This window comes from Camelina sativa, chromosome 14 (genome assembly GCF_000633955.1).
Source record: "Camelina sativa cultivar DH55 chromosome 14, Cs, whole genome shotgun sequence".
Taxonomy (NCBI): Eukaryota; Viridiplantae; Streptophyta; class Magnoliopsida; order Brassicales; family Brassicaceae; genus Camelina; species Camelina sativa.
The window spans coordinates 6129932-6152063 of NC_025698.1; the positions used below are offsets into that span (position 1 = coordinate 6129932).

The 22132-nt window shown below is 37.1% G+C and overlaps 4 protein-coding genes across 6 annotated transcripts in view; 1 reads left to right on the forward strand and 3 right to left on the reverse strand.

The window, feature by feature from the left end:
* The window catches only part of LOC104739948 (WD repeat-containing protein LWD1-like), a 7442-nt gene extending 5795 nt beyond the window's left edge, over positions 1-1647 (reverse strand). Inside the window, exon 1 of one of the 2 annotated variants that reach the window (XM_019236162.1) lies at positions 1103-1639. In XM_019236162.1, coding sequence (XP_019091707.1) covers positions 1103-1537 — 435 coding nt within the window. In that variant the 5' untranslated portion in view covers positions 1538-1639. Of the gene's footprint in view, positions 1-380 lie in introns of those variants that run through there. The other variant, XM_010460428.2, reaches the window with a different exon arrangement.
* LOC104739949 (eukaryotic peptide chain release factor subunit 1-2) lies at positions 1760-3671 on the reverse strand. Its single transcript, XM_010460429.2, has 2 exons — positions 3570-3671; positions 1760-3359 (listed from the first exon to the last, which is right to left on the reverse strand). The coding sequence occupies exon 2, from the start codon at positions 3299-3301 to the stop codon at positions 1997-1999; it is 1305 nt and encodes a 434-aa protein (XP_010458731.1). The 5' UTR covers positions 3302-3359; positions 3570-3671; the 3' UTR covers positions 1760-1996.
* On the reverse strand, positions 3887-11176 carry LOC104739950 (importin-13-like). 2 transcript variants are annotated; one of them, XM_010460431.1, is made up of 24 exons: positions 10886-11176; positions 10682-10780; positions 10372-10578; positions 10138-10257; positions 9967-10050; positions 9813-9869; positions 9466-9594; positions 9279-9340; positions 8814-8870; positions 8582-8705; positions 8050-8175; positions 7772-7852; positions 7397-7510; positions 7235-7314; positions 6927-7062; positions 6675-6824; positions 6265-6350; positions 5783-5970; positions 5420-5512; positions 5087-5274; positions 4868-4979; positions 4628-4785; positions 4424-4540; positions 3887-4326 (listed from the first exon to the last, which is right to left on the reverse strand). In XM_010460431.1, the coding sequence occupies exons 1-24, from the start codon at positions 11087-11089 to the stop codon at positions 4087-4089; spliced, it is 3012 nt and encodes a 1003-aa protein (XP_010458733.1). In that variant the 5' UTR covers positions 11090-11176; the 3' UTR covers positions 3887-4086. The 2 variants fall into 2 exon arrangements, with proteins under 2 accessions (XP_010458733.1, XP_010458732.1); XM_010460430.1 differs by having other exon boundaries at positions 8041-8175.
* On the forward strand, positions 16350-18641 carry LOC104739951 (high affinity nitrate transporter 2.5). Its single transcript, XM_010460432.2, has 3 exons — positions 16350-17171; positions 17513-17988; positions 18066-18641. The coding sequence occupies exons 1-3, from the start codon at positions 16488-16490 to the stop codon at positions 18406-18408; spliced, it is 1503 nt and encodes a 500-aa protein (XP_010458734.1). The 5' UTR covers positions 16350-16487; the 3' UTR covers positions 18409-18641.

Consider the following 22132-nt stretch of genomic DNA (forward strand, 5'->3'; position numbering starts at 1 on the left):
TACTGACGGTTGTCAACTAAGACCATTTTTCCACGGCTGAGCCATATCATCCAAAACTCTTAAAAGGACTGAGAAAAAATAAGTGCCTACTTGCAGGTCTATTTAGCGACTTGTTCTCCATTGCGCATTCACTTTATATAAAGCTAGTCCAAGACGTGCAATAGGAACAGAGATGTGTAATTTAACTCTAGTTGTCCATTACTCTAATCAAATACAAAACTAAACCTAGTTAACCTGATTACGCACTCACCGATAAGTCATCAGACTGTAACGATTGTGCTAAGAAAGAAAAAGCGATGAAGCAAAGTTCGAGATCAAAGAATCATTCTTTCTTATCAATCATACATCAACAAGAGTCAGTTCAAGCTTTGCAATTTGAGGATACCAACAAGATCAAGCAGATTCATTAATGCCATTGATAAACAGTCTTTACATCTTGAGGATAGTAAGAAGGGTAACCTAATCTGACAAGAGATGATAAATTCTTTTAAAAAGATCAAACCCTGAGAATTTGCAGCTTGGTGGAGAAAGCAATGGCGACCCAATCAGGCTGAGAAGACGACCATTGCAGCTGCTCAATCTCAGCACCAGCTGTGTAAGCAAGAATAGGATCAAGACCACCTTCAACATGCTGTCCCATGGATGAAATATCCCAAATCAAAGCTTGAGAATCATCTCCTGCGGTACAAATGTGACAAGAGCTATGAGGCGCCCAAGCAATGGCATTGACACTAGACTGATGTCGTTGAAGCTCCACCACAGGAAGAGCAGGAAAACGAATGTCCAACACCACAACCTTAGCACTATCCATGATAATAGTAGCCATATACCTAGGATCCTGCTTGTTCCAACCCAGACGCACCAAAGGAGTATCTGGCTCAGAGCTCTCATAGATAATAGTCGAATGTTCCTTATCACGAAGATCAAACACCCTAACAGAGCCATCAGCTGAGACAGAGGCGAAAACACCAACACCACCCCAAGCAATATCAAACACTTCTTTATCATGTGCAATAAGCTGAGTGTCAACAGCTTCACGCTCAATGTCCCAAATAGTGCAAGTCGTATCAGTACTAGAAGTCCCAATTCGACGCGGCTCAGCCTCGTTCCAGTCAAAGGAAGTAAGAGGACCACAAAACTCACTGTTCTTGTTGCTATTGAGACAAGATTTGAGCTCAACGCGAGAATGATCATCAGCGATTCGCCAAAGACGAAGGAAGTCACTAGAAGTAGCGAGAAGATCAGGTCTTTGACATTCCTTGTCAGGGATGAAGATGGTCTTGGTCGGTGGGTAAGGATGCTCGAAGGAGAGATTAAGATCGGAACGGATCTCGCCATTGGATTCATCGAGCTGCACAATCTCGACTCGGTTCGGGTACTGCTCGAGCAAGCTGGTGATAGCGAGACGATACTTCTTGTCGCGACGAACGCTCCAATTCATTGCGTAGATGTGCCATGGCGCTTCGTATGTGTAGATCTCTGAACGTTTTTGCTGCTCATCGGAACCATCTTGAATCGGATCGCTGCTCTTTCCCATCGTCAAAATCGAGATTCCGACCAGAAACCCTAGAAATCTCCTCCGCTACTTCCGCCTCTATCACTAACACTGATAGAGACAAAAAATGGATAATTCCAATTTTTTTTATTTAATTCATATATTTTGTTAAAAAAACGACACCGTTTTAGGAAGCAGAGTAAATATATAGGAATTATCTCTTTTCTTCACGATCAAGGTTTAGGACAAAAAGAAAACAGAAGCTAACAACAACAAAGACATGTTTAGAATCCTCAAAAATTACAACACAAAAATTGTCTAACGAAGAACAGAACAAAAGATTCAACTGTCGGAGAAGAAAAAAGCTTAAGAAAGAGACAAGATTCTCAATGTTCTATAGAAGAAAACTTAAATTTCTTTTCTTGATAAAAGACCATCTTTATGCCACATTTTTTCCCTCCCTGTATTGATAACGAGACCATCACCAAAAGCTGTCCCACTTTAATCAGAATCTTCATAAACTTCAGTATCCGATAACTCATCAAATGTCCTCATGTCAAGCTGGTAACGCAACATACCACCAATCCCACCAAATCCTCTGCAAAACTGTGACCCTTCTTGGGATTTGTTTGTCACAAACTCAAGAGTGCAGCCGAAACGTTTGTACTCGTTTGCAAACCATTCGAGCAGAGGCATCTTCTCCTGGACTTCTAGCTCTGCGTTGGTCTCTGAATCATGGAAGTTGCTTGTATCAGACTCTTGATCTTTCCCCAAGTGTTTCACCACCATTTCTCCTGTCGTGCTGTTCTTAAGCTCGTATCTGTTTATGTCCAGATTCTCCCAAACGATCAGGGTTTCGATAGCACCCATTTCTAGAGCCTTTAGAGTATCCTCCACACCGAAAACATACTTCCCGGTATCTTGGCTTATCTCCTCAAAGTACTTTCCAATCAGTTTCTTCTCCTGTATGAACTTCACGTTGGATAGAATCTCAGCAGACAGCTCAATGGCTTGGTTGAAACCGTTCTCACCTCCGTAAGAAACATCGACAACATTCAATATCTTAGCTTGAAGACGAGGATCAAACAGCTCTGACTGACTGAGCTCGGTTTTGAAATCAGCTGAACCAGCAAGGATCAAACCAGAGACATTAGGCTGACTTGTAGCTGGATTGATGTAAAACTGTGTAGCAAGCTCAGCGGTTTTCCTAACATAGTTGTGTCTCTTCTCCATCCTAAGCCTAGCAAAACGAAGCGCAGATTGTCCTCCTCTTCCGTGCTTCTTCGGGAGATCAACAGTAAACTTGTGAAGAACCTCTCTAGTATTCCCACTCAACGTACCAAACAGTGTCCCATTTCCATCCATAACGATGAAGCCAAACTTGTCATCAGACTCAAGAAGCTCGTTCAATGCCTCGGTATGGAACTTATTGTCACAAAGGTACAAGGAAGCGTTAATTGGCCTAAAGGGCTCGAAATCAAAAGTCACTTTCTTCTCTTTACCATCATCATTAACAATGGTTCCGGTGTAGAGAACAAGACCATTAGTAGGAACCCTGTTGTAAAGCTTCAACCTTTGTTGAGCAGAAGTGATGGCAGACAAAACAGACTGACGATTCACACGACTCTTAATGTTTGAAGCAGTTCCGTATTCATCACCAAGCATCTTGGTAACACGAGATACCTGATCACGAGGAGGCATGATAAGAGAGATCATACTCGTTCCATTACCTCTAGCTGACTCAAGTCCCTTGATTAGTTTCTTAATCTTCCAGATCTCAATGTTCGTATCCGATTCTTCTGCCATTTTTTTTGCTTTCTCGAGGTCGAAGATGGAGAAGGAGAAATCAAAAGCAAACCCCAAACTGCACAGAAGAACAAAATTAAAGCAAGTTTGATAAAAAAAAAAAAATGAGTACTTTGAACAACGTGAATATCGGATACAACACTAAGAAATCGAATTGGGGTTTTAACTGAAGTAAAGATCAAAACTTTTCTCAAAACGATTACGACGAACAGATTGAATCGATTAACCAGAGAGATCGGGATCGCAGCAAACGCAAGCAAGCACGTACCTTTTTCTCTCTCCTCCGGCGGCCTCTCTCCTCCCAGAATTATTGATTCGAGTTCGACTAGGGTTTTCCCAGATTCTAACCCCCCAAAACCAATCACGTGAAGCTCACGTGCTAACATTAAGCTAACCGGTTTAAATTTCCGTTTTAAAACCGAGATGAGCTGATGGGCTTTTATCTCAGCTAAAAAAGGCCCAGTTACGTGAAAGGTAAAACCGACGCGCTAGTCTCCTCCATTACTAAGACTGCGTGCCGTTTTCGGTTTGCATCATAAGTTCAATGTAAATGAGTAAAAAATGTTAACCATGGGAATTGGGATATTGGGATGTATATATTAATTATTATTCTTCTCATCAGATGAATCTAAACGAGATGGCTAACGATTCTTTATGAGGTTTTCTTGCCCTCCTGTACATTAGAATCAGAGCATTGCCAGAGAAATGAAGAAGAAGAAGATGCATTGCCCTCATTATTAAGGCAACACAAAATAAAATGAACAAGAAAGAAGAAGATTATAGATTCAAATGATGTTTAGATTCGGATCGTTTCGATGAGAATCAGCAAAATCTCTCACTAATCGCTTCAATGCTCGACCATGTTTCCCTTGCATATGTCCTCCTACTTGACTGTTATTATTTCCAAAATTGCAGCTTTTGTTCTCAAGGTAATCAATCCCTGCGCCCCCAAGAGCTTCTGACCATTCCCTCACTATGCTCTCTGCTTCTCCTTGCTTTAGATACTCACACGGGAGTGCCCAAACCTGAATACAGAAAGAAAAAAAAGTTACCAGACCAAACAAAACAGAGGTGGTGTTCGGTCTTAATGTGGTCACAAGAGAGGTAGAGAAAGAGAGAAACCGCAGAGTTTAGCCATCCTTGAAGGGATTTCCAACACAACATTCCTTTCCATGAAGTCCTCTCACATAAACTGCAGATTGCAGCTAACTGTTGCAGTATCGTCGAACACTTTTGGACCTATAACAAAAACAGAACCGAAAAGGTGAATCAAAGATCCCAATCCATCAGTGCTTTTGCTTGAACGATTATACTCGAAATATTTACCCTTGACATAGCTGCAACTCCAAGTAGAGCATAGACCAAATTAGACAAAAGTCCCTCTCCGCAGTGAGATACAACCTGGACAGAGACCACGCTGAATGATCCTTCCGATATGCAATTCACAGTTTCGATCATGGATGAAAGCGAAACCTCCAAGAAACCTATCAAATTCAAAAACCATAGTGTAAGCAGTATGCTTACGACCCAAAAGTTCATGCCAATAGTAAACAACTGCAAACTTACCTGACAAGTATGACATTGCAGCTAAAGCAGCGCCTCGGTGCATAGCTGTACAACAAATAGCCGCTTTGTGGAAAGAAATTTCAAGTAGTGTTCCAGAAGTACCCAACAATTCCTGTGTCATCAAAAGAAATAAAATCAAACCTTCACCCCCAAGACTCCTTTTAAAAAGATATGAATTGAAAGTTATATACTTCAATGAGCAAAGAGTGATTGCAAAACCTTATGACAACCGCGGATCAATGCCGATGCGAAATTCACATATGCTTCCACCAAATCGGGTTCTTGGTCGCATATATATGATGAATTTATGCCCATCAATGATGATGCTTGTGTAAATCTCTCAAACGTAGTGATAAACAAGGACCCATATTCCTCCTTATGACAAAATTCTTCGGCGATTACACATGCTGATAAAAAGTTTAGGAAAAGGCATACTTTAGAGAACTGGCTGATCAACTAATTTACCTAGGGTATAGTTTATTTAAGCTAGCCAATAACAGCCATTATTAAAGATTAAAGCTAAGAGATTTTTCTCCTTCACGAAACCCTCACCTGTTCTTATGTAACATTCTTGGCTTTGAAATGACAGAAAGTTTCTCGATAGACAATCCAGTACACTAGGTAGTAGCAGCATAAAGTGCTCACCTGTAAATAATGCAAATATTAAGGTGTTAAAACGTCAGTGAAACCAGCAAATGCAAATGAAATGATTGAAATGGCTTGATTTGGAGCCATAATGGTCCCAAAATCATATGCATAGTGAGACTCTTAGGGTATGAAAGCAAAAAACAATTGGTAGATATTCTGAGAAGTACTAGTATGAAGGACGCCATGGAATAACGAATTGTTCCAGGCTATAAAGGAATGCCAAGATGAATGTAGCGTCATAGAATAGAGAGATGAGAAGTTTGAAACCTGATGACTGGACTGCAACTGAAAGAGCACGACATGCTGCTGCAGCTAAACTACCACTCTCCATGTGTTCAGACCTAAATAGCTTCTCCAAAATGGGCCAGAAAACGGTCAACAAAGAAAGGATTGGACCATCTGCCACTGGGACAGAGGATAGGGACGTCGCAAGGTGACTGAATACAGTTCCAATCCTGAATCATGAAACAAGTGAAGAGCAAATTAATCAATATAATATACTTGCCAAAGTTTTGTACACCATATAAGAAAACTACCAGAGAGTGCAAGCTACTAAAAATCATGGATAATTTGTTCAGAGTTACCAAATCTATCTAACGCAGATGATCAGGAAAATCTATGTAACGTAAAATTGTGACAATCTTTTCATAGATGACTTGAAGTCCCGACACCGCAAACAGGTCACCAAAAACTTCTAGACTACGCCACAAGTAAGCTAGATCGTAAATATAGCAGTCACAGAAGCAGACCTGTAAAGACCTCTTGTCACAGAGCTCAGCATTCGCGTGTAAGTGGCTGGACTCTGTCTACCAGAAGACTCAACGTCTTCATCTACCTAAAACCACAAAGGTATTAGTCCAAATTCTATCTCAGAAGAGCCTCATCTGTCATATCACTGGGGAAGGCATTTGATTACAAAAGCCAGGAAACAATAGAAAATGAAAGAGAAAAGAAAATATAATTTCCCAGAAGCACTTCTATCTACTTCTAGTCACAGTTAAGGTAAAATGTTGAATAGTGGCCTCAGAGATGTGGACAATTAGCTGATTCTTTTTCCATTAATAGAGAGCAAAAACAACGAGCTACTTGTTCAGGAACAAGAAAGATAAGAAGAGCCTTCAAGTATAACTCTTTCTAACTAAACAATATAAACACTTACTAGTTGTGAAAGAACTTCATAACTTGACGAAAGCAATTGAGTTAATAATTTATTTTGTAGTTCTTTGTTAGAAACAGAGCCAAGGATGACAGTGATAGCGGTAATGACTTCTTCCTCATCTTCCAAGGCCAAATTCCACTGCTCCAAACACTAAGAAAAGTAAAAATAAAACAATTCAGGAGACGCAATATAATATCAGTGCAATTTCAGTTTGTTTTAACAGTTAACGGAAGGGTCAGATGATGCTAATACCTCCCCTATCCTCATTAAGATATCCAAATTTGATGTTTCCTGGATTACAGCTGGAGCATCTTCGCAAATTTTACGCAGAGCAGAAGCACAAGCATGTGAACAAATAGGTTCAGAAATTCCTCCTGCAAGAAATAATCTAAAAGTAGAAAGACCATTAGGTTATCAGACATATTGATGTTATAAGATAACATACACCTTCTACAAGACTGTAAAAATACCAATCAGAAAACAAAGAAAAAAGAAATAAACAATTTCAAGCTCATCTGACAAATATGTTATTTCACGGTCATTAAAGAAAGTATACTTACAGCAAGGGTCTGGCGTTACTTGGAAAAACAGAGATCCATCTTGAATAAGAGCCAACAACATCTGCTAGTGATCTGTATACCTAAAAGATGATTATTGTCAAATGTTGATTGCATTAACATTACCAGTAAATTGTTAGTAAGCAAGGGTATGAACTGACATACAACACATATAAACCCCTTGAGCTCACTAGATGGCCTAGCGGAGAATGCAGAAACCAATTGCATGATCAGTGAAAAATCAAAAGCCTCTCCCTCTTGCAAGATAATTTCAGAAACCTGAAACAATAGAATCCTTTAGTAAAAGATAGGGATTGACAATAGAAAATGCAACTCCTGAAAACTGCGAAGATTAAAGCTAACATCACCAATCTTTCAAAAAAAAAAAAATAATAACGGATGGATAAATAACAGAGAGACGGGACAATTCACAGTAGAGAACCCATACAATGTGATCCCAACATTCTCTGGGTTGTTCTAAAAACCAGAAACTTAAAATGAAACAATTTGATTTAAAGAAAAGAGGTCAAGGTTGCTCACCGCATTAAGAGCAAACAATTTCGCCTCAACCTCCCTCAAGGGCATCGAAACATTTGAAGAAGGCAGACCACCAAAAAATAACTACAGGTATATTAGCAGGAAAAGGTTAAAAATAATAGAACAAAGAAGCCGTTTCAAAGTGACACAGTCCAAAAAAAAAATTAAAATTTAAGGTAAGATTCCTCTTACACAAACCCACAGCATAATACAAATTAGTTGTGTAGCGAATACTGACTTATATACTGAATTTGAATTGTCAATTGGCACACCTTACTCACAAATGTTGTAGGATGGAGTAGCTGACAAATATCAACCAAGAGCTCAAGCAAATTATTTCTAAAATGCAAAAGGCCATCGGGAAGATCAAGTCCTGGACCCTCATCACTGGAGGTAAACTCATCAACCTGAAGATAGATCGCTAAGGAAGTTTAGAAGCACAAAAAAACGAGCACATGTGCAACAATTCATGGACTTATGAACATTTACGAAATGACAAAGCTAGAATAACAATATTAGGTTGATACAGTGAGTGGAATGTGGTACAAAGAAGAAAGGTAAGACAGAGATGCAAGAAACTGTGAATGACAAGCCTAAAAGTTTCAAAATTGTGAATTGGAATATAGTTTCCACCAAAACCTATTAGTTGACCAAACTTAACCATAAAGAATATAACATTAAGGACAGAATTCTAGGTTAACAGAATCGTACATTATAATTTGTTTTCTTTCAAGGTATTCTGGTTCTACAACTGATATGATAGTGCTTCTAGATATATGAAAACTGAACTAAAGAAAGTTGCCAAGATGTAACCTGAGCGCGGAGAACAAGAGCATCAACTAAAGCTGAGAAAACTGGTAGAAATATATCTTTCACACGATTTCTGTCATTCTGTCTGTTTCCACCTAGGCTAAGTATATATGTTGCAAAAGTTGACCTGCAAATAATAATAAAGTCTGAGAGCAAAGAACAGCCAGCAGAAATCCCTCTGATGAAGATGGCAAAAAAAATATTGTAAAGAAGCTTAATAAGACCAAAATAATACCAAAACTGTACAGTTGAGTCCGCAATCTCCCAGTCTTCACTTGGAAATGACACGCAGCTGGAAATATAATTGATCGACAGTAAACAAGAGTAATGTGGAAAAGATATTAATGCAACCCAAAAGAGAAGTCATGTTTGGAGAAAACATAAATCGAGGAAGAAAAATTTGGGAAACTATGTGAATACATAGACTGTCAAATGATTAAGGCCTTCAATTGTTTCTAACGCCGAATTTTAATGTCCGCGTTTGTATTTTCATGTGAGAAGAAAATTGAATACAAAATAATCAGTTTTATATAAATGCTTTTGAAAAGTGCAAACACAAACCAAGAAGAATCACCCGTTTACAATTAACATAAGGAATTTTGGTTAAAAGGCAAAAATGATGTGAGTTTATATGGAAAAATATACACTATATGTATAAGTAAACACGCACGCAAACAAGCAATGAAGACCTACTATTCACCTCAAAATCGCATCAGTCAGAATAAGCGCTTCAGAACTTGCTTCAACTATCAAACAGGGTGCCTGAAACATATTGCAAACTGACGTGAGCCTCGAGACAAAGCAAAAAAAATAAAGTTAAGTGAAGAGTAATAACGTCACAACAATATATAACACTCATGAGGAGATAAAATGGAACTCAAACTCACAGCTTGCCCGATTTCAGACATCAAGCATGCCAGGCCAGAGACAATTTTCAGATCAGCATTTATAAGAGCTGGTTTTAGAAGTGTATCTCTGAGAAACTGTACTTTGTACAATAAAACCTGAGGAAGATCCTGCAAGAAGAAAACAAGTCAAAGCTAAGAAAATCCAGACACATACACTTTTGCTATTGAACTATAAGATAATATGTAAGCTTTTGCTATTACACTATAAGACAATACATTGATACTAAACCCTATGCAGTATGCAAAGCATTTAACCATTATGTATAAACAAATCATAGCAGAATATACAAAGAAAAAGATGCCAATACAATGTAGTTCAAACATACCTCATGCCGAGTAACAAGTTCAACAAGCACTTCAATGGCGAGATCAAAAGTAGTACCCTATGGAACGCAGATTAATCAAAACACAAGATTGAATAGAAAAGCAGGTTGCAGAAAAGTGACAGTAATTTTAAACTACACCACAAAGAAAAGTCACCTGCAGGGCATTGAATACATAGTTAAGAAGGGGATGTGAAGGCGCTGCGCCTTGTGGAATCTCAGAGAAACATCCAGCACGGACCTAACATAAAGAGGAAAGACATCAACATGAAATCCAGTGAAAACTACAACGCGAGGTCTACATGAAAAAAAAAAAAAAACAACATACCCAACTCAGTAAGCAACGAAGTATTTTACGGTTGTTGTCATGCGGATAATGAGGGGAAGCGAATTGCTTCTCAGACTGCTGGAGTAAGAAATCAAGAACCATGGAAGTATGCGAGAGAAGCTGTTACATAGCGGTTCAAAAAGCGAGGTTGAGTAAAAACAAGGATAAAAAAAACACAAACTTTTGAGTTGAGAAAAGAAAGGGGAGGAAGAAGAAGAGAAGGGAACAACAAACCTCTTGACGAAGATCAGATTGATGAGAGAAATGGCGAGTGTCAGAAATCTCTTCAGGTAAGACGGTGAGAAGCTCAAGCAAGACGACATTACCATCATCCTGAGCCTGAAGAGTCTGGAGTGCGAACATCAACTTATCAAAGGGCTTTGAATAAGGATCCGCGTGAAGAAGAAGCGCCGAGAGAGCTAAACATATCTGCGTCAATAACTGCAATTCCACCCCACAATTCCAATTGTTTCATTCCCATCGCCGGAGCAAACACACACAAACAANACACACAAACAAAAAGAAAGAAGGGTACAATAAATACCTGAGGAACACCGGAGCTGTATCTCTTAGCAGCAAGAAGAAGGGCATTGAGAAGAGCATCTTTAGCAGTTGATTGAAGATTCGACGCTTCGTTCTGAATCTGAAAACCCAAACACACACACATAAAAAGAGAGAGGGAGAGGTTAAAACAAAACAAAAACAAAAAGAAGGGGTTTTTTGAATCTGAGGGATGGAAAAATTTGACCTTTCGACGGAGAATTTGGGCGGCGAAGAATTGGAGGTCGAAAAGAGAAACAATCGGGGAAGTGAGGAGAGAAGTGGAGACATCCCAAGCAGCGGGAGTGAGCTGGAATTGAACAAGCCATTGATTAGCTGCAACTCTGTTGGAAGATTCTGGATCGTGATTCAATACATGAATTGCTTCTGCTACTTTCCTCTGTAACTCCATTCAATTCTTTCTTTTTTGCATTCCACTCTCTCTCTCTCTCGTCTCGTCTCCCTTCTTCCCCTCTTGAGATGACTCTTCGGAATAATTTTTTTTTTTTATGTTTTGAGAAAAAGAAAAATTTAAAAAAAAAAATAATAAAAAAAAAAAGAAGAAACAATTTAATTCAATACTGCTCTTTTTCTCCCTCGGTTGGATTCGATTCGATATTTCAATTAAAACTAAAAAGAAAAAGCAAATATATATATATATATATTACATTAAATATTTGTTTAAAATTGCTAATCATGTTAATTAATATTTTTTCACAAAATGCAACATTCAGAATCGATGAGATTAATGCTTTCAAGATTAGTTGACTATTAAAGACATAAGTAGGATATTGTATTAGGATTGTAATCCGACAATCCAACCAAGTACTTGTGTACTACAATAGCCAATACTACAGGTATTATTAGAAAGAGTTAGTGTCACAAAACATTAATTAAGTCTAAACTAAACCCAAGCAACATCTACCGTGTTGACAAGTACTTTGCCAAAATTGCCCCATTATATTTTTGAGAACCCTATTGTAGGCTGTTAAAGGCCCATTAGGAACCATTGTATTCCCTAATGGCCCATTCAGTACCCGAACCAAGATTGCCGGTAAGCTAATAATAACAAACAAAAAGCCAATTAAATGCCAGAAGAGAGCAAGTACAAATACATATTGAGACGTGTTACTTACTTCGGAAACCATCATTTCACCAAGCCTATTGACATTATGTCATCCAATTATCATATGGACATGGTCAATTTCTCAGTATTATATGACGAGATTAATGATTATGATGGTATCGAGTTGGATGCATTACACTCTCACATTAATAGACAAACGAAGCTATAAAGGAGTGGGAGAAGGGTCGTCGAGACTCGAGACAAGGACAACTCTTTCTCCAACTAAGCCACTGCTACATTTTTGGAGCTTTCTTTTCTTCTATCAAAGTGTAGTTCAGTCCGCGTAATCTTAATTAAGTCAACGAGAACAATCTCTCGACCTCTTTCTGTGTCCATTCTTGTTTAATTTTCTATTTTTTCTGTTAATCAACGAAAATTTGATTCTGATTCTTTTCCACATAGATGTATTGTTACTATATTTGTTTCATCAAAAAACTTTATAAATTGAACCATGATCAACCTCATCAACATTCCATTAATACAAAAAAAATTGTATATTCAATTTTGTGTATTCCAAATTGTCTAGTACATTGAATTTAAAATATTATATACATACATAGTGTGAACTAAAAAAGTTAAGAAGATTGTATAGGTTATCCAATTCGAAAAGTCTCACAAGCTTCTTTCTGTAGTTATTATCTAACTGTGCAATAATTTTATAAACCAACGAGAATCGGTATTAAATTCTTCAAATGCATAACTAAACCGGCCTTGGGTTGGGGGCTCCATCCGTAGGACAAGGACGACATGTCGTGAAGAAAGTGTCTGAGACTAACGGTCAAGAATTATAAATTCATGTCGAATAAGAATAGTCCACATTCGACTTGGCCAATGGGGATCCATGGTTTGGTTCATGTCTATATCACTTCATTGTCAAGTGTAATACTACTACGAGCTTATAGAATTTTTATTTATTCATTCTTCTGATTCAATCGTGCAGCCAGGTTTTACTTATGATTTTAATAGTTATACAAACTACAATTTTATTGGATAACTTGTTTTTTATACCCTCGAGAGATTCAGATAGTTGATTTAAAAAATAATTTAGACGACTTTTGGAATATGCAGCTGAGAAAGAATAGTAATAATATAGTTGGTCGAAACATCATTAATCATGCAAGATGTAATACTTAAGTCATTTTGATAGAAGTAAACTCTTTTCACCATCGCCAAGTACCGTCCGTACATCCAGGTCAGGAGTTTTTTTTAAAATAAAGAATCCAACAATTTTAATTATAAGTATAGTGTGACATTGTAAACAAAAACCACTCTAATTTCAACAATACTTAATCACTGTAAATTTTTCAGATATTCAGTTTTATAATAGCTACAAAGTTCAAAGGAATTAGTATGTGATTCTGCTTGGTATTTTAGCGGAATACGCAATAAAAACATTAATGTTACAACTTATATGATAGGTTACTAAAAGCTTTTAAAGAAAACTCTTGTCTAAAGAAGAAAGTTAGAATTACAAAAGGTAAGATATAATTTGATTCTGCTTCAAATTTATTAATAATTTCTTACCTGCTTTAGAGAGAAAACAAGATTTTGATGAGGTTTCACTGATGTCATATTTTGTATACAAGGATAAAATGTTGAAATGTCAAAAGAAATTAGAAGGAGGGAATCTATCTCTAAAGTATAGTTTCATAGGATTCCAACGAGGTCCAGAGGTGAAGGAGATGCTAAACAAAAGTCTTCGATCCCAAGATTCCACACATTTGTATTACAAAAGTCCTCAATTTCAGGGACCTACAGAATATTCTTCAAAACTAAAATTAAATTAACGATTCCAAATTGAATTCTCTTAGTCCAAAAAAACGGCTTACTTCTAAAATGTTTTAAAATATTCTTATGGTTTGTGTTCGAACAAGTTTCTAAACTCAAGAAAATAAAACCCACTACTAAGCAAATAATATGTTAAGATCTATAAAAAGTAAAAACATTTTCAAGAGGTTGAGATATAAATATCACCTCCTCCAAAATAAATAAACAAAAACATTTAAGATAACTTGAAATTGAGTGATACGATGAACACTCCAAATCTATCCAAATGACTTAATAGTATTTATGACATATTACAATTGTATACAAACGTCATGTTCATCTGCAGTTGTACACTTAAAGATACTTAATTTGAAATCTGAAGGAATTTTTTTTGTAGACTTTGGGAATTACCTTTACAAAAAAAACTTGATGATAAAAACATAACATAATTTCAACAATTAGAAGACTAAAAGATATTTAAAAAAATTATGTATCCATCAAAATGAATACAATCATCACAAATCTAGTAATAATTTATGAAAATAATAATAAACATAGTATTCCAAAGATATTAACAATTATTATTAAGTTGAAGTGGTAATTGTAGTATATATGTATGTCATTGTTATAAAATTCAATATATCATCCTGAATTTATTTATTTTTCTCTATAATTTTCAAAAACTCACACAATTAATTGAATGTAAAAGAAGACAATCTAAGACGAAATCATATCTAAAATTTTCATTTTTCAAGAAACATTTAACATAAAATGACTATTTACTGATCTCATAAATTTTGTTTTTTCTCTATCAAAATGTCACTATCTACAATAGATAAAATCATAAAAAAACTTAATGTTTAAGTTGGATATTCATTCTTATTTTTGAATATGAAATCTCTTATTTTGAGTTTGATGACTATGCAACTTAAACATTATGTCTTTAACTAGTAGTACACATACTAACATTTTTGAAGAAAAAGTAAATTATGAAATCAATGAAGAGTCATTTTATGTTAAGTTACTCTATAAATAAATATTTTAAATATGATTTTGTCTTAAATTGTCTTTTTATATTCTATCATTTGTGTGAGTTTTAAAAAAAAAATATTAGAAAAAGGTAAAAAATATATATTTACAAGATTATGGTTTTGTAATCCTCCATTTTGGTTTTTTTTTTTGTTTTTTTTTTTAAAAATCATTTCATAGAAGAGATATATAGATAAACAAAGAGTTTAAAGAATCAACAAGTTGAGAAGTTTTGTTCCAAGAAACACACAAAAGAAAAAAGAAAAAAAAGAGTAAGACTTTGCCCAAGTTAATGCTTCGAAGACTTTACCTTTGCCATGGTTAAGGAGCCCAAAAGTTCCAACTGTTCCCCGAGTCTCAAGAATTGACTTCGAGAACTAATATTAATAACAAAAAGTACAGCAACTACTGTATTGAATTCTAATAGTTATTGTAAGATTTCAAGTAATTAGTATACCAAAAATTCTTTTGAAAACTTGAATTTACCACTACTTATGAGTTTTTGATAGTCATATGAACATATATTCAATGACAAAAATAAAATAACTACTACATTATAGTAATTAATTTATTGCATCTTATGCAAATGCAATATTGCATGCATTTGGGGATGCTATGTTTTTAGAAAATAAATGTTATTTAAATTTATTTACTTTTTTATTTTAGTATTTAAATGTAATTTCAGATATATCTAGTTTACCACTATATATATAATTACTTTTTCAGTCGTGTAAAATTTGTCAAAACGACATTGACATTAAAAAGATCATTGTCATTGATTATGAGTTTTTTTTTGTTAGATAGTTATTTATATCTATAAGAGCATCTCCAATGGTCCTCTATCTTTTCTTCTATAATAGAGATCCTCTATAATAGAGGTGAATTTTGCTCTAATCCACATCTATTTTCATCTCTAAAATAGAGATTGCTATTTTTTCCTCTATTTATAGAGGAATTCTATTTTTTTCTACAAAGGGTTCCTCTATAAATAGAGAAACTCTATTTTAAAGATGAGAATAGAAGTGGGTTGGAGTAAAACTCACCTTTATTATAAAAATCTCTATTAGAGGGAAAAAAAATAGAGAAAACAACTGGAGATAGTCGAAGGAGTTTGTAGTCGAACACATGCAAAGAATATTAATTGTCGCAAAATCGATTTGAAACTCTTTTTTGTCGTTTAATGAATTTCTTAACTAGATCTTAATGCCGTAGCTCCAACATTCACAACAACAAAAAAATGGAGTGTTTAACATAGATAAACCTCAAAAGAAAAAAGATCCAAATCTAAAAACCTAAATCCACAACCCAAATATCTAAATTCATAACCCAAAGACCAACTCGAACTTAATATCGTGGCAGTTCACCGTTCACAACCCAAAAACAAAAAATGGAGTGTTTACTGTCTTCTAATTGAAATTAGGGATGGGTCTTTACCAAATCATCCAAATCGATTTGATAATAAATGAGTATAACTCTCCATCTTAAAACTAAAATACACTTTTAACTTGGTTATAATAAAATTTCAACATATAAACAAAAGAAAAATTGGAGAACTAAAAAATTATACTAAATTAAAATTAAAATTAACTCAATACCATACCAAACCATATTTGAGTACTCTTTTGATCATTAGTCGTCCTAAACAATCAAAACCTAAAATTCATTGCATTTGCATAATAAAACCTTACTGATTTAAATATTTTTCTTATGATCAGAAGAATATATCATCCAAAAAATTGATTACATCACACTTCACAAGAACGAACACATCCATGATAAAGTCAGAGCCTTAACACTCTCCTCCTCTATATAAACTCATAACCCTCAAACCTGAGATTCCTCATTCCTTAAACCCTAAACCCAAAATTTTCCCAAAGCTTACGAAAAAATGGAGGTCGAAGGCAAAGGAGGAGAAGCTGGAACCACCACCACTGCAACTCGGAGGTTTGCACTTCCGGTGGACGCCGAGAACAAATCAACAACTTTCCGGCTCTTCTCAGTGGCTAAACCTCACATGAGAGCTTTCCATCTCTCATGGTTTCAGTTCTTCTGCTGCTTCGTCTCCACTTTCGCAGCTCCACCTCTCCTCCCTATCATCCGTGAAAACCTTAACCTCACCGCAACCGACATCGGTAACGCCGGGATAGCCTCTGTCTCCGGCTCTGTTTTCGCACGTATCGTCATGGGCACGGCTTGTGACCTATTCGGTCCACGTCTCGCCTCCGCCGCTTTGACACTCTCCACCGCTCCCGCCGTCTATTTCACCGCCGGGATAAAGTCTCCGATCGGGTTTATCATGGTGAGGTTCTTTGCCGGATTCTCTTTGGCCACTTTCGTCTCGACACAGTTCTGGATGAGCTCTATGTTCTCTGGACCCGTCGTGGGATCGGCTAACGGAATCGCCGCCGGGTGGGGAAACCTCGGAGGTGGAGCGACGCAGCTGATCATGCCTATCGTGTTCTCGTTGATTCGGAGAATGGGAGCCACCAAGTTCACGGCGTGGAGGATCGCTTTCTTCATCCCTGGTCTGTTTCAGACTCTCTCTGCTTTCGCCGTTCTCTTGTTCGGTCAGGTACAAACAAACACACTCTCACCGGTTCGGTTATTTTGCTATTATTCAATTTATCCGGTTTTGATAATTTATTACCGTTTTGTTTGGTATTGTTTAAATTTACTTGGTAGTAAATATTACTTTTGAAATAATATAATTGAAACTATTATAAAACTACCTTTATTATTATTATATGCAGTATGCATAAATGAAACCGTTTTGATTAAATATTTCTCTAAAAAACAATCGGTTTAAAGATACCGGTTTGAATTTATTTCGCTCATATAGTAGTAATGTATGATACGGACCATTACTATTAGTATTATAATATTCTTAATTGTGTACTTGAAATTTTTGAAAAGGATCTTCCTGATGGAGATTACTGGGCGATGCACAAATCTGGAGAGAGGGAGAAAGATGATGTGGGGAAAGTGATCAGTAATGGCATCAGCAACTATAGGGGATGGATAACAGCATTAGCATATGGCTATTGTTTTGGTGTGGAGCTTACGATTGACAACATCATCGCAGAATATTTCTTCGATAGGTTCCATTTAAATCTCCAGACAGCTGGGATTATAGCAGCAAGTTTTGGGCTGGCCAACTTTTTCGCTAGACCTGGAGGAGGAATTTTCTCTGACCTAATGGCGAGACGGTTCGGGATGAGAGGAAGGTTGTGGGCTTGGTGGATTGTGCAAACACTAGGAGGTGTGCTGTGCGCATTTCTTGGCCAAATTCATTCATTGACATGGTCTATAGTTGTTATGCTCATCTTCTCTGTATTCGTCCAAGCCGCTTGTGGACTTACCTTTGGAGTTGTTCCATTTATTTCCCGAAGGTAAAGTGCTCTCTCGTACATTTTTGATCATTTGTATACAGTTTTGGTATTAAATTGTTTGTTTTTTGGTTATGTAGATCTCTTGGGGTGATATCGGGAATGACTGGTGCGGGAGGCAATGTAGGCGCGGTCTTAACTCAGTTGATATTTTTCAAAGGATCAACATACTCGAGAGAAACGGGTATAACTCTAATGGGGATAATGTCAATTGCGTGTTCGTTACCAATATGCTTTATTTACTTTCCACAATGGGGAGGTATGTTTTGTGGACCTTCTTCCAAAAAAGTGACTGAAGAAGACTACTACCTCGCTGAATGGAGCTCTAAAGAGAAGGCTAAAAATTTACATCTCGCAAGCCAGAAATTCGCGGAAACCAGCGTTAGCGAAAGAGGTCGGGCCTCAACTCATCCCCAAACTTGATAAATTCATGGTCTTTTTTTGTTTTGTTTTAATTTATATGTATGCTTTTGTCTTCTTCTCTTTCGTTTTGCTACGTTTTGCCTAAAAGTTTTCAAGAACTACTCATTTTCTTTTATTTTATTTATAAATGTGTGTGTGTTGTGTAAAACACCTGCTGATTACTGCTTTCTTTGTATGGGAAACTTTTATATATGTTTGTTCATCATGAAATGAACCAACGTATTATCATTTGGTATACATAATTTTTCATTTAGTTTTCTTTTTCGCTGATCGTGATGAATAACGATATAAAGCAATACAAACCACTAAATATTTTAAATTATTGATTATGAGTGTTTTGTTAGATAGTTATTCATATAATCATATCTATTGGGATTTTGTAGTGGAAAACATACATAGAATAGTTATTGTCACAAAAATCAATTTCAGACCCTCTTTGTGTCGATTATTACATTTTCTAACTTGATCTTAATGTCGTGGTGTTCTACCGTTCACAACTCAAAAACAAACAAAAGGTGGAGTGTTTAATGTTCCGGAGTCCCAAAGACTCATTCTGACTAAACCTAAAGATGTGTCTTTACCAAATCATCCAATCATCCAATCGATTTGATATTAATTGAGAGAAACTCTCATTCTCAAAACTAGATTACAATTTTAACTTAGTTATTGTTATAACAGATGTGAGCAAGATGATAGAAAACGTAAAGAACACGACACAGATTTAACGTGGTTCACCAATACTTTTTGTTGGCTACCTCCACGGGCAAAGAGACAGATTTTATTATTGGAGAAAGTACAGAGATTTCAGAATACATGGAGGCTAGGTTAATAAAAATATATATAGGAAGATAAAACTCTAGTTAACCCTAATTTAATTGGGCCTAAATTCATGGGTCCAATCCAATTCAAGTCATATCCAACAAATCTCCACCTTGACTTGAATCCTCCAAAACAGACAGATGTAACAGACAGATGTACTAGAGTTCTCCTTTGCTTTATTAGATGTCTGATGCTTCGTCAAGCCGGAATGCTATATCAGATGTCTGATGCTTCGTCAAGCCACAACGCCCCATTGGGACCAGATGCTCCATCAGGAGCCTGATGCATGTTCAGAGGCCTGATGTCCCTCCAGGGACCTGATGCCTTGTCAGAGGTCTGATGTCCCTCCAGGGCCCTGATGCCCCATCAGGGGCCTGATGCCTCATCAGAGGCCTGATCGCCCTCCCGGGCGACTAACAGCTTGAGATATTCAGCAAGTTGAAACAATGTTTAAACTTGCTATGAGGTACCGGTTTAGTGAATATATCAGCAGGGTTGTCATATGTCCCTATTTTCTTCACTTAAATCTGCTTTTCATTTCTCAGGAAATGATATCTCACATCAATATGCTTGGTCCTTTCATGATGGACATGATCCTTGGCTAAACAGATCGCACTCAAACTGTCACAGTACACTGTAGCCTGATCATGATGCAAACCCAGATCGCTTATCAATCCTTTCAGCCATATGCCTTCTTTAGCAGATTCTGTCAACGCCATGTACTCTGTCTCAGTAGTCGATAACGTCACAGTTGGTTGCAGAGTTGCTTTCCAGCTGATCACAGAATTACCCAAGGTAAACACATAACCAGTCATCGATCTTCTGTTATCTACATCTCCTGCATAATCAGAATCAGAATAGCTTGCAACCAGGCTCGGAGCCTCACCTCCATATATGAGGCCAACATCAGTTGTACCCTTCAAGTACCTGAAAATCCTCTTCACAACTAGCCAATGCTCTTTTCCTAGTTGTCCCATGAACTTGCTCACAACGCTGACTGCATGTGCAAGATCTGGCCTTGTACAGACCATTGTATACATCAAACTTCCCACTGCACTAGCATAAGGAACTCGAGACATATACTCCTTTTCCTCTTCAGACTGATGAGCATACATGGTAAAATGAAGATTGACAGCACTCGGAGTGTCAACAGGCTTTGATGATGACATACCAAACTTGTTCAACACTTTCTGAATGTAGCTTTTCTGTGACAAGAAAAGCTTCTTCTGATTTCTGTCTCTGAGGATTTCCATTCCTAGAATCTTCTTTGCTGCGCCAAGATCCTTCATCTCAAACTCTGCACTTAGCAGATCTTTCAATTTCTGTATATCACTCATCTGTTTGGCAGCTATCAGCATGTCGTCTACATAAAATACCAAATAAATGTAAGATCTATCTCCCACCTTGCTGATGTAGACACAACAGTCATATGGATTCCTCATGCAACCCAACTCTATCATATAGCTGTCAAACCTCTTGTACCACTGTCTGGGAGACTGCTTGAGTCCATACAGAGACTTGTTCAACTTACAAACATGATTCTCCTTCCCAGGGACTTGAAAACCGTCTGGTTAGGTCATGTAAATTTCTTCCTCTAGCTCTCCATGAAGAAAAGCCGTCTTGACATCAAGTTGCTCAAGTTCCAAATCATGATGTGCTACAATTGCTAGCAGAGCTCTGACGGAAGTGTGTCTGACCACAGGTGAAAAAATCTCATTGTAGTCCACCCCTTCTCTTTGACTGAAACCCCTAGCAACAACTCGAGCCTTATATTTGACTCCTTCTACTGGTGATATCCCTTCCTTTATCTTGAAGATCCACTTACAAGTAACAATTTTTCTCCCAGGTGGTGGTGTCACAAGATCCCAGGTCTGATTTTTGCTGTGAGATTCCACCTCATCACCCATTGTAGCAAACCATTTCTCTGCCTCAGTCCCTGAAACAACTTCCTGATAAGTGGATGGCTCGTAAGTATCCACTTCTTCTGCAACATGTAAAGCATAACCCGCCATATCCTCAAAACAAGACCCTGTTGTATCCTCAACATGGTATCTTTGAGGTGGTCTAACTCCAACTCTTTTTGTTCGGTTCAGAGCGATACTATATGGTCTATCTTCTGATTCTACAGGTTCTTGCAAAACAGCTTCTGGTTGTATGTCTTGATTCTCTTCGTGTTTCTGCAAATCATCTGTTTGATCCTCTGTCAGCTCTACCTGTTTATCAAAACTACCATTCTCGACTGCAGCTGAAGACTCTGTTGAAATTCTGAGCATAAAACTTTCATCAAAGACCACATTCCTGCTCAAAATCACTCTGTTCTCTGATGGAGACCAAATCCTATATCCCTTGAATCCATCTCCGTAGCCTACAAAAACTCCCTTCCTTGCTCTTGGCTCCAATTTTCCTTCATTAACATGATAATAAACTGTGCAACCAAAAACCTTTAGATTAGAGTAATCAGCAGTTTTACCAGACCAGACCTCTGTAGGTGTCTTGCACTTGATGCCTGTGTGCGGTCCACGGTTGATCAAGTAGCAAGCTGTACTTACTGCTTCAGCCCAAAATCTCTTTTCCAAACCAGCGTTTGAAAGCATACATCTTGCTCTCTCCAACAATGTCTGATTCATCCGTTCGGCAACACCATTTTGTTGTGGTGTATTCCTGACTGTGTGATGTCGGGCAACCCCCTGATCCTTACACAACTGAATGAACTCTGATGAACAAAACTCCAGACCATTGTCCGTCCGCAGCCTCTTGATCTTCTTTCCTGTCTGATTTTCAACCAATGTTTTCCACTCCCTGAAATTCTTGAAAGCTTCACCTTTGTGTTTTAACATGATCACCCAGGTCTTCCTTGAATAATCATCAATCATTGACACAAAGTATCTATGACCTCCCAAGGACT